This window comes from Bos taurus, chromosome 23, assembly GCF_002263795.3.
Source record: "Bos taurus isolate L1 Dominette 01449 registration number 42190680 breed Hereford chromosome 23, ARS-UCD2.0, whole genome shotgun sequence".
NCBI lineage: Eukaryota > Metazoa > Chordata > Mammalia > Artiodactyla > Bovidae > Bos > Bos taurus.
In genome coordinates this window covers 52,156,736-52,171,640 of record NC_037350.1, presented here as the reverse complement: position 1 = coordinate 52,171,640, position 14,905 = coordinate 52,156,736, and the positions used below count along the sequence as shown (strand labels likewise).

The window sequence follows — 14,905 nt, the reverse complement described above, 5'->3', positions numbered from 1 at the left end:
ACTTCAAGTCTCACTTTTTAGCAAGAATTCGTCGTTGTATTGTGAGATGTATTTCTGATTATGGGATAAAAGGTATGCTCTGCACACTCAGTCTGACTTGGTACCAGCAGCTCCTGGCATGGGGAATGGGGTCGTCAAAACAGGAGGTTCATGGCTCCTTTTTCAATTTTTAAAAGTTGCCATAAATACTCATGTCTGTGAGTGACAAATACGAAGCACGCACATGTAAGCAGTTTGGTGTTACGATCAAACAAAACAAAAAAACAAAAAGTTAACCTGAACTTTCAGTTACAGACGGCAGATTGAAACCACACATTAACCTTACCTCTAACCAAACCCTACGAAAATGACACAGCAGTGTGTGCACACACCATTCACGCCCAGTGCACGCACAGTCCACCTTCTGCACACAACACAGATGTAATTACATAGACAGAGTTAAAACCACAGTTAAATAAACACACAGGAGTTTAAAAGCTGCCAAGAGTATGGGTGAGTGGAAACTGATGGGTCAAACTTCGATCCTTAGTTGGCGGCATGAGAACAAAGATGTAGCCTGGTTCACTGCAGAACTGAGCCCGAGAGTCAAGAGCTTGTGCTACGGGAACTCCCCAGATGGGGATAAAGCCCAGCAGTCCACAAAGGCTGTTAAGAAAGAGGCAGCTTCCCCCCACCACCAACCCACCACAGTGGAGCCGGGGCTTCCTTCTCCTCAACAGTGAACGCAGGAGCCTGTGTGGTATCAGGGCCACAGCAGCGTGGACACTTGCATGAAAAGCTCTGCCCCAGTCCTGCCAGAGGACTGACTAGGGACAGCTACTTCACACGAGTATTAATACATGAGAGACACTCAACTGTATGTATTTTAGGAAACTTGTCTTCATTAAAAGCTGGTGGAGACACGTTTTGACCCTCATACAACCACCGGCCGAGCCCGTAAGCACGTGAGCAGGACAGAGGCAGCATTCTCTGAAACCATGTCAGAGTAAAAGGCAATCTCTTCAGTTCACCTTCAAGAAAACCGGCTGCAGGATGGGGCGGGACTGACTCGGGTACCACCCCCACGGCAGTGACGCTTGTCTTCGATGACGGGGGTCGTTTCTGGAATGCACTTTCACGGATGCCACGGTTTTGCAAACCCAGACTGTTTCCGGGACTCTCCTAGCGCAGAAGGCCAGGCCAACGTGCAGCTGTGGCCATGCCAAACGCAAGGGCCTCTGCGCACCTCACTGCTCAGCACCTTTTTCCCTCTTTGTAAGGTTGCTCCACGTCCTGCTCTACCTCTTGGCTTCCTCCTAACGCCACTGCATCCAGTGACCTCCTCAACTACTAAATTCTCTTCCACAGCCCAAGCAGGTCTTCTCCAGGAGCTGCCTCCTCCGTGAGCCCGGCTTTGAGTCTGGAGTTCATGTGTGCCCACGCTCCACTCAGAACTGGACACGCTGAGTCTCTGCATCACCGCCACTGTCCTCGGGTGCTGTGCGGCTCCGAGGCCGACGCTCTTCGTCTGGCTCCCAGGGGCCTGGCAGGGGGGAGCCACCGACAAGAGGACAGTTAGCAGGACGCCTAGTAATGGTATCCAACAACGATCAGAAGACACAGGTAAACCGGGATTTAAGTGTTTACTCTGGGTGTTAAAATTAGACATACAAAAAAATTACACAGCAAATGAAAGTGTTGAAATAAAAGAAATACCAATTATGTCTCGTATTAAAGACACATTCTTTAATGACTGAAGAAGGGTCTTCATCATACACTTAAAATAAGGCAAATGCTCAGGACTGTGGCTCTGCACTCTGAGTCACAGCCACAGTGGGCACAGGGGTGAACATGCCTAGGAGAGCTCCGCCTTCAGTGCATTTCTTCATAAGTTTTGTTCAAGACAAAACCTTCCTTGACCCCAAACGAACAAACACAAGACTGACTTCAAGTGATGGACACAGCACATGGCCACGGAGGACCTCAGAGCTCCCTGTACTGATACACTAACGCCAGCGTCAGAAATGGGCCTGTGGCCTTGGGGAACGATCCAAAACCTGACTCAGCTTTCTGAAGCAAATGGTGTGACGAAGGCAGGTCAGGGGAGCCGAGTCTGCAGGAGGACACGGCGGCCCGACCTGTTCTGGCGACAGTGTCACCGGTGGCTCCCGTGCCTGCTGACACAGACACCACCAGGGCAGACACCCCGAGCCACCAGGCAGGACGCCGGAGAGGCCAGAGAAGTGGTGCGGGTGGGCAGCAGGGCGCCCGGTTCTGGAGGAGACGCTGACTGCAGCCCCTCACGTGTGCAGGGGTCGCGGGGGCAGGAGGCCCACGTCGGGTTCAGGGTGAGTCACACAGAAAAGGCCTGACGACGTGAGCGCTGTGAACACAGAAGCCAGGCGGCAGAGTTAACTCTGGAACCGAGGCCCACAAGTAACCTCCCCAGCGTAACACCTTGGTAGGCAGACCGCACGCTTTTCTGAAAGTCCACTTGGGTTAGGAGTGCTAGAGCCATCGGCGTGAAATGAAGGCTTTCACACGGCTGCAGAGTTTAGGGCAGCTCCAGGTGTTCATGTGTGACTTTCTGCTAACCCACGCATCCCCTCCCAAGGTGCCTGGGAAGCTGCAGAAAACCCAGGAAGATGCTCTGGGTCTGAGCCGCCCTGCCTTCTGTAGCCTTCACCACGCAGCACGTAGCTTCGACATGCTCCCTAATTTTTAGAAAGGTATTTTAAAGTCACACTGTGAAAGTCGCTCAGTCATGTCCGACTCTTTGCTACCCCATGCACTGTCCAGTCCATGGAATTCTCCAGGCCAGAACAGGAGTGGGTAGCCTTTCCTTTCTCCAGGGGGATCTTCCCAACCCAGGGATCAAACCCAGGCCTCCCGCATCGCAGGCGGCATACAGGGCCTAGGGTAGGAAGAATGGCAAAGCAGACACTTCCTGGGCATTTTAAATCAGGTCAGTTTGGTTGAAATAAAACACACACCAACATCTTTCTAAGCTCCCCAATCAGGGGAAAGAAAAGAGAGAGGGGCAGCCTAAGCTTCCATGCAGATACCTGTGGGCGCTCAGCGAGCATCGCCTGGAGGCTCTACGTCTTCACGGCGGGTGGGGGGGCAGCCTGGAAGCAGGCCAGCTGCAGGTGCATGCCACTCTTGACCCGGCTCAGCAGCTCCTCCAGCAGCCTGTGGGAGAGACACAGACAGCCACATGGCTCCTGCCCCGTGGTGCTTCTCCAGCCAGAAAAGTCACTTTTCTATGGGCTCTGAATTCCATGACAAAAGAAAGTCAACTAAAGAAGGTCCTCTAAGGGAACATCTATCTGTAGACATACTTATATTTATACACAAAACCGTCCTTCTGCCCCTTCCCCTGAATTAACTGGACCCCTCCCTAAACAGAGTGATGTTTGGGGTCTGGGCACTCCAGAGCTCTGACAGGCACTCTCTCTGACTCTGATAACACAGCGCAGCATCTCACGACCCCCATGTCAGGACAAGCCCTCTTGTGCTGCCCATCTGCAGTCACCTTTGCCCTCACCCCACTCCTTGGCAATGACTGGTCTATTTTCCATTCTTCTTATTTTGCATTTCTGCCTTTAACAAGTATTGGAGAGGTGAACTGAAGGGGTGAAGCAGGCACCCACAGAGTCAGGGTAACTCCTGCACTGTAACTCCATCTGGCCCCTGTGCTGCAGCAGTAACTCCATCTGGCCCCTGTGCTGGCCAGATACAACTGGATAATTTCACAGCCATGAGGGGTCTGACAGCTCACTGGGCTCAGATGAAGCAACCAAGAAACAAGCTTGCTGGTGCTTGGGTCAAGGGATCACTTCCTGGTTTAACGATGCTCCCAGCAGACCCCGTCTGGCCTTCCTCACGGTGTCTGCTTCTCTCAACCGCCGCAAACCACTAGTCTTCTGAGCAGACGAGTGAGCCCCACTTGCATGGGCTGACGGTTAAGTGAGGCTTTAAATCTTTCACTTTTAAAGGACTGCACAGGCTTTGAACATGTGGTCAGTGAGGAGGTGGGACGGGAAGACAGGGCTGCCCAGCTCCTCTCAGCCAGACCAGGTCACCCTGCCCTCCCAGCCCTGTCCACGCCTCCGGGGCCCCCCTGCCCATGTGGGTCCACCACGCTCCCCCGCGCCGTCACAGCTGACCCTGAGGGCTGCACGTGGTCGGGGCTCCGTGCCCACGACCTGTCCAGCAGCTGCAGGGTGGGGGACCTTGGCTGGGCTGGGGAAGAGCCCAGGCACACTGACATCTGCCTGGCCTAGACTGTGTCTCAGGTCAGAATTTCCTGTTACATGAGTAGCAAAGTTGAAGGCCAGGCCGAGACTGTTAATACAGAACTAGTGGAACATGTGTGACTTCATTCCGTCACGTGTGCACATTTACTTTCGATGCTTCACGCCACACGGAGCACGAATGCACGCTGCGGGCCTACTTGAAAGACAAGTCTCTGAATCCTGACTTTACCATGCTGTCTTCTCTTTCACATTTCTCTAAATACTATCTTCTTACAAATTTCAGATAATAATACAGTTTTCTGAGTCAAAATAAACTTTCTTATAAAAGTTTAAGTGACTGGTATAGTTACTTAAAACAAGGAAAGAACTAATTTCTGAAACGTCATAAACCAGGTTCCACCTCCTCCTGCCATGTGGGAGACGGGCTAACACAAGGCGTGTCCAAGGGCCACCGAGTCCCACCTCCCTCCAGGCTCCGCCTGAAGAGGAGGTGTCCAGGTGACAACACGCCACCCGAGAGCAGCTCAAGACTTACTTTCTGTCTGCTCCGCTCGAGAGCTGAGGCAGGGCTTCCAGGGCCTGCTTGAAACTGGATCTGTAAGAGACAGCATCCCAGGTGGGGACCCGCCGGCCCCACCGGGAACAGGGACATTGGAGAAAAGCATGCCTTATGTTCAGAGGAACTCACAGGCTGGTGAGGCAAGCAGAGCAGGAGGGAAAGTGAAAATGAAAGCGAGGGTTTGCAGAAGCAGGGCCAGAAGAACCAAATCAGGAGATAAAACATGACTTTAAATGCAAAGGAGAAACTGAATTTTACACAAGGTGCTTCTAATAGTAGATGAGAGCTTGGTGTGTTGTTGTTAAATTTAAAAAGGTCTTTACTTTCAAAACAAACTGAACTATACAAATAAAGCAGCTGCTAAGAAAGGAAGGGAGCTAGGTAGGAACAGGGGTGATCTTGTGCAAAATGATACAAAGGGGGCACTTCTGGAACTGACACGTGCCGGGCCTGATGTACAGCCAACTTCTTACAATAACTGAACATGTCTTAAGCGCACTTAGCTATTGTATCTAAAATTTGTACAATAATGGAGAGGTATGTGTATATATATGCATAACTCGACATCATTTCATTTCGTGAAATGTGGAAAAGGGAGAGAATTTTAAGAATGATTTGGTATGTCTAAGTTTCTAAAGTAGAAAGTACCAGCAGAGTAATTAAATCAAGTAGTAACGCAGAGCAGACGGCGGCGGGAGCCATCAGACAAGCTCCTGGTGAACAACCTCAGGTGTCAGGAAGAAAAGGAAAAGTCTTCCCGACTGCATGGTGACAGTCAGGATGAAGGCCTGAACACGCCATCCAAAGCTGGGAACAATGGCAAATGCATCATGGGACACGTTTAAACAGCTTCCTTGTGGACCCGGCACTTCCCAGGCAGCACTGCCAATGGGGTAAACAGTCTTGTGTAGGCAGAGCTGTTTCAGTTCACCTAATGATGCCTCAATGATAGGAAATCCTGACTTTCATTCAAAACAGCTAAAAATTATCATCAAATTTCCACTACAAAATTTTGCAGAGAAACCACAAGGCTTCCTCTTATGCTGATATTCACTAAGAGTCTGCGATGAGTAAACTGACTCAATTCTTATTTTCTCCTTTTCAAAAGAAGTACATGATGCTCTGTGATAACACTTACAAGCCCGAGGCTCATCCCCACCTTGAGGAAGAGCCTATGTGTCCTTGGCTTGGTGTCACTTCGTGCGTTTAACAAGACAACCGGTCAGATAAAAACACGAGATCGCCGAGTCACGAGTGCGTGTGTGGGACCACCACCCGAACCAAGAGCCTCGAGGGGGCTCCCGGGGCGTGCAGGACGCAGCATGGAGCACCTCACCTGCTTTCCAGTGTCAGGTGGGCCGCCACAGTGTCCCGCAGGGTGCAGATTTCAAGCCTGGCCTGGGGTGAGAAACGGACAGGTGACCACAAGGAACCATGTCGACTGTCCAGCAGAGAGAAGCGAGGGTGAGCCCCAGCCTACTCCCTGCAGAGCAGACCGCCACGGCCACAGCAGCAGCTCCTTACAGCAGACCTTCTAAATCAGCCCCAAGAGACTGGCTGTGACAACGTTCTCTGTTACTGAACAAGGGCACGAGCTGTCAAGTCTGACTCTGTGAAGGCAGGGGTCTTGCTCTGAAAGGTACAGATTGTGCCAGGGCCGTCCAGCCACCGGGCCTCACCACTCAACAGCACCTCCCCTGGTCTCCTCGGGGAGGAAGTGAGGTCTCACTGCCGAGGCTGGTGGGGATGCAAGGAACAGGCTGCCTCACCGCCCCCAGCCGCCCCCAGCACCGCGAGGCCCCGTGGTGCTAAGTGCTGCAGACTCAGTGCAGTGCTGTCAAAGCTGCAGCTACTTTTCTCTTTTGCTTTTTCTTCTCTTTTTAAAAACAAAACATGACAAGTTGATCCCAGACAAACAACATGGAAAAGGAATAGCACAGCTAGAGAAACTCAGACCTCCAGACTTCAGAATGTACTGCAAAGCTACAATAATTCAAACAGTGTGGCCCTGGCACATGGCCTGACATGTAGATCAACAGGACAGGACTGAGTCCCAGAAACAAATCTTTACATTTACAATCAAATGACTTTCCACAAGGTGCCAGGGCCACTCGGCGGGGGAGGTGGTCTCTCTAACGCATGGTGCTGGGACAGCAGGACACGGAGGTCACACTCCCAGGGCTGAAGCTGAGTCTCTGCCTTAAAACAGACACCAGCTCAAAGCAGAGCACAGACCACGCACACGATGAAACTACAGAACACCTGGAAGGAAGCCAGAGTGGATCTCTGTGATGTTAGGCTAGGCCTGCCTTCTTAGGAATGACAGCAAGTACAAGTGACAAAAGAAAAAAGAGAAAACTTGGAATTTCTCAGAAGTAAAACATCCTCTGCTACAAAGGACATCATCACAGGCGTGATGATCACACAGAAGGAGACACCCTTGGCAGACACGGGAGGGCCACAACCAGCCAGTCACACACTGCCGATGCGGATGTGGGGAATCTAGGATCTTCACACACCGCTGGTAGGAAAGCAGCTACGGCTACTCTGAAAGTAGCCAAATAACCCAGCGATTCCAGTCCCTGGTATTTGCCCAAGAGAAATGAGAACATGTGGCCACAGACAATCTGCACACAAGTGTTCACAGAACCATTTTTCCTATCAGCCAAAAAGTGCAAACCCTAATGTCCATCAAATGATGAGCAGACAAACACGGGGCGGCATACCTACACAATGGAACGTCAGCCACAAAAAGGCACGGCGCAGGCTACCACACAGATGGTCCTGGAGCCACCCACCACACGCAGGCTACCACACGGACGGACCTGGAGCCGCCCACCACACGCAGGCTACCACACGGATGGACCTGGAGCCACCCAGGAGGCTGTTTAAGATGCATGGCCCTCAGCAGCACAGGCACACACACACAAACAAGGACGAATGCCAGGGCTGGGCTTAAATCCACCAACAGAGAGGAAGGCTGACTTACATAAGGTAAATGTGCAGTCTAGAAAGCAGATATTTGGTCCCATTTCTCAGTGGGTTAGAAGCCTGAAACAGCTCATAATGAGAAAGTGTTCATGGGACTATCTGTCTTTACTGTTTACGTTCTAGTATATATAAAAACGGACCTACACGGAGAATATCGAAGAGAAAAAATAAGATAGAACTTTCAGCTCAATATTTTAGGAGATGGATTAAACCACTATAAAACTAATCTTTGCTAGAAACTTTATTCAGACAAAGTGATAAAATGCTTTAATTAACCTATAAATTATACCTATTGTAAGAGCTGTGATGATTCACACAAAACACTCGGGCTGCTGGCCAGCAAACACTCCCCCTGGCTGGCTCTCGGGAAGGTCTGAGACTGGTGGCCGCTCAGCCCTTCATGTCAAGCCCTCTTGGTCACCTGTTGAGGAGAAGGTCACACACAGGCAGCCCCAAGGGCAGTGGGCAGAGGTTTTCAGAATAGAACTGACAGTGTCTCCAGGGGGCACAGGGCACGGGAGGCCAGGCGGGCATGGAGGCTGGGCCTCCAGCTGATTCTGACGTCTCTTCCGGCCCCTTCCTGTCAGCGGTGAGAGAAACTCGGCCATCAGCTAGATGGGCTGCAGAGAAGGTGTGGGGAGCGGGGATTTCTGTTGTAATTCCAAGACCCCTTGGGCTTCCCTGGTGGCTCAGCTGCTAAAGAATCCGCCTGCAATGTGGGAGACCTGTGTTCGATCCCTGGGTTTGGAAGATCCCCTGGAGAAGGGAAAGGCTACCCACTCTAGTATTCTGGCCTGGAGAATCCCACGGACTGTACAGTCCATGGGGTCACAAAGAGTCAGAGACAACTGAGCAATTTTCACTTTCACTTTCAAGACCCCTTAGGCCCAAAGCAGATACTGCAACTTCCCTTTAATTCATCTTCACACACACAAGGTTCCTGTTAAGAGTCTTCAGGTTTTTCTTTTTACTGATACATTTTCTTATTTTTACTATTACTCAGGTTTAAGTTGTTATCTGAAGGGGGTTGGCCTGAGAGGAGGGCCTCAGCCAGTACTAGAAGCAACACTTCAGGGACTTTTAGAAACCCTCACAAGGCCCATGAGGCCCATTGGCGGGGCTCAGGCCCCCACAAGTCTGCAGGCCTGGCTGCTACAATCTGGCCACATGCAAACCCAGACCCATTTGTTACATTTGTTACTGTAATTATGTAATTCCATGAAAGGCAACATAAGCCAATGGAGTATGACTAGAAAGAAATAGTTGTCATTTCTATACAAACTGCACTGACTGCTCTGCAAAGACTATTTACAAGTAAGTTGCTAAAAGTTTCCTGTTAAATTAAATGTAGTGAAGACATTTGTAAAACAAACAACAAAAACATCACCGAGCTGCAGAAGGGCTCTGCGTTCAGACAGGAACACAAGCACTGTCACACTCTGCAGGGAGAGCAGTGCTGGGACCACTGACGTCCTGCATGTGGTCCCAGGGGATGATGCACCCCGTAACTGGCAGAGGCACCGAGAAAATAACACAAGCCTGTGCGGACCTCTTGGGACTACAGCTGACACACATCTCCGTGGTTCAAACAACTGAGTCCACGTGCACGGCAGCAGCACCGTACCTGCAAAGCCCCGTTTCTGCTGAAGGATGAGACGCACTGCATGAGCCGGCTCAGCTCCTCAGAGACTGCCTCCACCACCCTGGACAGCACCCGGGGCACCAGGTCCTTGGAGACAGTGAACACCTGATAGAAGGTTGAAAACACAAAGAAAGGGTATGTTATGGGGGCTTCCTCGACCCGAATGTGTTGGAAACAAAGGGATGCACACAGCAAAACCACCCCCAGGTCTCCTCAGCCACGAATAGAATGGAGACACGGCTGACACTCAAGCTGTATTCACCATGCTCGATAAAAGGTAACCTCCGAAAATAGATCGGCAGACAGAATTCTGAAAGGTGCTGTTGATGGTGACAAGGTGAAAGAGTTTTAAGGATTTTTTTCCTCCTCTTATCCTTTTCATAAGAAGAAACGTGATTTCTAAAGAGGAAACTGTAGAAATAAAAACATACTGGGTCAGGCTCTCCTTGGATCAAAACAACTGCTACTTCATGCTGGGAACATAACTCTGTATTGCACAAGAGTTCCCAATTTTACTATCTGCTGAATTAAAAATATGTTTCCTTTCATTTGACAAAACCACCATTTTCAAGTTTTGAATTTGATAGTTGCAAACTAAGAATTACTATATTTGGTGAAACATTACTATCCTGACGTCTATGTTAAACTAAATCATATTTTTTTTTTAGCTTTTCCATTTTTCAGATTCAATCACTAGTATTAAACCTTCGGGTCAATCCAAACATAACCTGAGCACTGAAGAAAATTCTGGGCAAGGTAAGATTGTTTGGGAGCAGTAAACAGTAAATGTTATGTACAGAATTCTACTTTCAGCCACTGGGATGTGTGGAAGAGGGACTGGAAAAGCCTTTTTTTGTTTTGTTTGTAAACGATGACAGTGGTGCCTCAGCAGGAGTCACCGTCATCACGCAAAGGCCCAGGCACCCTGCAGCGCCTGAGGCACCACCTGGGATGGGCCGGCTCCACCGCCTGAGGATCTACCGCCACACTGACTTTCCCAGAAGCTAACCTAACAGAAGAGCGCTTTTATAAAGGTCTCTGATGTATAAAAAGTATCAAAGTTGAAAGTAAGTCACTCATCATAAAAAGGTGTACGTGGTAAATTCCCACCTGAGCTAAACCACGTAAAACTTTATTTCACGGAGAACGAGTGTACCATGCCTCACGAGGACCTGCGAGGGATGGACACAGCGGGCCGCTCTCTGAGGAGGCTGCTGGGTTTGGCTGCCTCGGCAAGCAGGCAGCACTGTGTCCTTCACTCACTCTGGTTCAGCCTCCATGACCACGTATCTCCAGGTCACCGAGGTGACCCAGACAGCACGTGTGGGCACAGAGGGTGATGCAGGCCTCACCCCCTGACGCGCCTGCACAGAGGCAGACACTCAGGAGGAGCTTTTGCCAGTGGTCACCACAGCAGCAGGCTTCTACCGAGAACCCCTCTGCTGGACGACGGCCCATGGGCTGCAGCCGAGACTGAACGATGGTGGATGGGACACTAGCGGAAAGCTCCCCGGGAGCGGGCCAGGCGTGACTGGCAACACCAGCGTCCGGGAACCGTCAGCCACGCAAGGGAGGCCACCGCCTGTGCCCTGCCACAGGCCAAGCCTGTCCTCCAGCATGCACCATGGCTGCCAGAATAAGACGCCAATGCTCACTGGTACACTGGTGAAGACCAGGGAAGCGGATGCCCAAGGTGGAGAAAACACCCTTTCACCCTCTTATCGCTTTACCTGCCTAATATCCATTAGTCTTAATTATGAGGAAAAAACATACCACATTTCGAAAAAAGACTCTCACAGTGAAAACATGCACATATGTGTATTGAAACCAGATACTGTGTTTTACTCAGTAAAACTCAGTGAAACACTCAAATCTGTGTTTTACTCAGACTAAAAATACATTCTGAAGGGAGAAGACCCCCTGTAAGAACCATTGAATTTACCCCTGCTCCCTTGCCTAGTTACCCACACCCCTTAGGGATAGCTAGCAACAGCTTACCTCTGCGTGCACGGCGATTATATTCACCAATGCTTCTTTCAAGTAGTTTCTGACACCTGCAATCAGACGGGGGAGGGAAAGGCATTCAGTGGAGACGCGAGTGCCTCGCACCTTCCAGGAGGCAGAGGGACAGCACAGGCCCAGGGCTCCCGAGGGCAAATGGCCAGAGGGCTATGCTCATACAAGTTTTTTAAAAGGTGGAATTAACTGCAAGTTTTCTTTCATAGTTTTTCCATTTCTGTCATTGTTCTGTCCTCTGTAATCAGTCTGCTTCAAAAGTGAAATTTAAAACTGCCCGTCAACGTGTTCATACATATGCACGCACACACACACGCACGGAAGACCAGAGGAGGACATTCCCCAGAGTCTACAAAATGCCCGCTGCACATCTACTGCAGCATCTGCTTCCAAATTTAACATTAAATTATGCAGAATGACTGTTTTGATCTTAAAAATATAAACTCTGGGAGAAAATTCTGAAAAAGACACTTTCCACGTAATTCTGTAAGCAAGTGAGGGACCGGACAAATCCATGACCCGAGGATGGCAGGGCTGCCCTCCAGCACGGGCACACGCTGGGGAGGGGCGGTCAGCAGGTGAGAGTGTGGGTCCAGCCCCGTCTCCTCCTCACGAGCCAGGACCTGCGGCAGGAGGACTAGGAGGCCACCCCATCTCCCATCCACAAGTGCGAGGTTCGCACCCTTGTGGGGTTGCAGTGAGGAGGCCCTGGTGCTCACAGGGTTCCTAAGAGCCCCAGTGCTATTTTTCAAGAAAAACTATAAAAACAAAATACTGCTCTAGTAACTCTAAAACAATTACTTTCACTTGGAGGAGAATAGTATTTCAGGATGCCTTCGAGAGTTAACAGCACAAACTGAGAATTTCTTCTGAAACAGAAAATCCTACTGTGTTGCAAATTCACGTTCCCCGCAATCCGCCCAAGCTGCTGATTAGTTGGAGGGCTGGACCACCCCCCGTGAGGACCCAGTGCGCGCGGGTTCTGAACACACAGCTGCGTCAGTCTGTTGTGTTCCAGGCCATGTACGGATGCTCACAATTTTTGAGGAGCCAATCTCATAAATATTTCTTTGGTTCTATTTTGCTGATGGAATAACTGAGAAAACAGATTGAAACATAATTAAATACAATCCAGAAGTAAGATGATTCTTCCTGAGAACAAGGACAGCTGCAGGGTAGTGAGTCCTCTCTGGGAGGAAACAGCCGTCCTCGCGAAGGTGAAAGGTGAAACACGCGACTAGTGCGATGACCAGCAAAGCTGTCTCCCCGAGAGGAGCACCCCCCAGGCCAGGCAGGGGCTTGTGGGGCTCAGCGCTGCGCTCTGGTCAACGCGACCACTTGGCTCAAGACTTGAGTCTTTAAACTGAACCGTGTGGAGGGCCGGCTTCTGCACATCCAGAGGTAGACGCAGTTCCTGGGCCCGCCACAGTGACCACACACACACACACACACACACACACGGAGTCCAGTGACCACACACACACACACACACACACACACACACACACACACACACGGAGTCCAGTGACCACACACACACACACACACACACACACACACACACACGGAGTCCTCCGGAGGCTGTGAGCCCGCTGGAACTCTCTGGTCACTCTCTGCACGGGTTTGGGAAGGATGGTGCATGTCGCTCGCCCCAGGGAAGGGGCACCTGGCTCCCAGGTGACATCAGGGCACTGGGCTGAGTAAACGAGAACCAGAAGTCCGACCCGCGGGCCCCAGCCAGCCCTGACCTCAAGCCTCCCTGGTGGCCGTGCTCAGCCTCCCTGGAGCTCCTGGACAGCCCTGACTGGTGGGCTGCCTGGGGCTGCAGCAGAGATACTGCCCGCTCCACACAGGGGCATCTCTCAGAGGACAGCAGGGTGGGGAGCTCTCCCCAGTGCGGCCATGCCAGCATACAGGACCCCCAGGCCCCCCGGCCAAGGCCTGGCTAACGCTGTCTCCCTGCCAGACTGTCAGCTCCGTGGGCACGGGGCTTGTCCCCTTCACCGCACCTCTGGAGCCTCAGACCCACCACACAGAATAAGAAACAAAAGGGCAAAGGTAGCATGTGCTTACTCACAACGACGCTCCTAGGACTGAGCCCTCTTAAGCTGAAAAGTGAACGCGTGAGTGAACAAACAGGTGAGAGAAAAAGTACAGGCAGGATTCTGCAGTGTCCACAAAGAGGGTCAACACTGGGGGTCTGCTAAGGCGAGTCTCTCCCCTTTCAGGGGATTTAAGAAAACAAAGACAGCCTTCTGAAATAAGTTTTCAGGATCCATTTGAAAAATACAACTTGAATAAAGAAAGTATAGCAGAATATAATACTGCTGAGGCTAAATACATCTGTTTTCCGTCTGATTTTTCCAGCTGTATCCCTGAGCAAATGGCCTGCTCCAAAGAACAGAGTATCAACATGGCCTCAACGCTCACTATGCCAGGTACTTAGAAGACGCCCGCTTCCTAGAACCGTGAACACTCGGGACGGGTGCTGGCTCTTGGGTCGGCCCAGCAGCGGCGGGTCACGAACGCCAACCTCAGGGCCTCGAGGTGGTGGGCAGGCACAGGAAGGGCAGAGCAAGCACCGCTGTTGTGATGCGGCAGTCGGTGTTGTTTGTAAGAAGGTTCCTCTTAGATGAACGCCCACAAGTTTCCATGTTCTTCAGACACAGAATGACAACAGCTTCTAAGTATTTACAATCTTGCCTCTTCAACTCTGAATGTGGAATCAGTGTGTGTCACGGTATTTGACGAGAGAAGTGTCCCCACCCACACAGCACCAGCCCAGACTGTCACCGAGCAGCACGCCCAGCGGCCCAGCGGGAATTCCCCACGGAGAAGGCAGAGCCCAGCTCTTCTGGGCAAGAGTCCCTGGGCCCCCGGCAGGGTAGGCTTCTCATACAGGGGCCTGGATCTCAGGACATGTTTGCCAAAAACGAAGGTCTTGCTTTTCATACATCAAAGTGGAAAAGAAGTCTCTCTTCTAGCTGTATTTATTGGTTTCCTGTTTTAATCAAATAGGGAGGACACCATTTTGGAATAACTACCAGAATTTTTAGTGAATGCCTATTACTATTACCTGCCAGACTCTGTTCCATGTGCTGGGGACACAAGAGTGGCCTCAAGAACAAACTCACAAAAAACAAAGCCCCCTCATGCCCCTGGGGACACGGCCACTGTGCACAGGAGAGTTCCTCAGTGGTCTCGGAAGCAGCCCTCAGGAAAGCAGGCGCCAGGAACAGGACCGCTTGCAGCAGTAAAACAGAGCGCCTCTGCTTGACGAGACCCCTCAGCACTGTCTGTGGAGAGACGGGCCCTGCCAGGTGGAGAGGAAGCAGAGCCCCTCTGCACCTCCCTTAGGAACAACACTCAGCGATAGCCTGAAACGCGGGTGCACAGGGGCACGCGGTGACTGAAGCTTCAGGTTTTCCTTGAAATACGGGGGACTGTTTTTTTCAATTA

General features: G+C 51.0%; 1 protein-coding gene across 6 annotated transcripts in view; it reads right to left on the bottom strand.

The window, feature by feature from the left end:
- Positions 1-1,603: 1,603 nt before the first annotated feature.
- Positions 1,604-14,905, bottom strand: part of EXOC2 (exocyst complex component 2) — a 122,966-nt gene continuing 109,664 nt past the window's right edge. For 4 of the 6 annotated variants that reach the window (XM_059880305.1, XM_005223863.5, XM_010818594.4 and 1 more), the window contains 6 exons: positions 11,429-11,484; positions 9,413-9,535; positions 6,134-6,195; positions 4,774-4,833; positions 3,045-3,171; positions 1,604-2,362 (listed from right to left, as the gene is read on the bottom strand). In XM_059880305.1, the coding sequence (XP_059736288.1) occupies positions 3,078-3,171; positions 4,774-4,833; positions 6,134-6,195; positions 9,413-9,535; positions 11,429-11,484 (395 nt within the window). In that variant the 3' untranslated portion in view covers positions 1,604-2,362; positions 3,045-3,077. Of the gene's footprint in view, positions 2,363-3,044; positions 3,172-4,773; positions 4,834-6,133; positions 6,196-9,412; positions 9,536-11,428; positions 11,485-14,905 lie in introns of those variants that run through there. The other 2 variants (NM_001206159.1, XR_814965.4) reach the window with 2 other exon arrangements.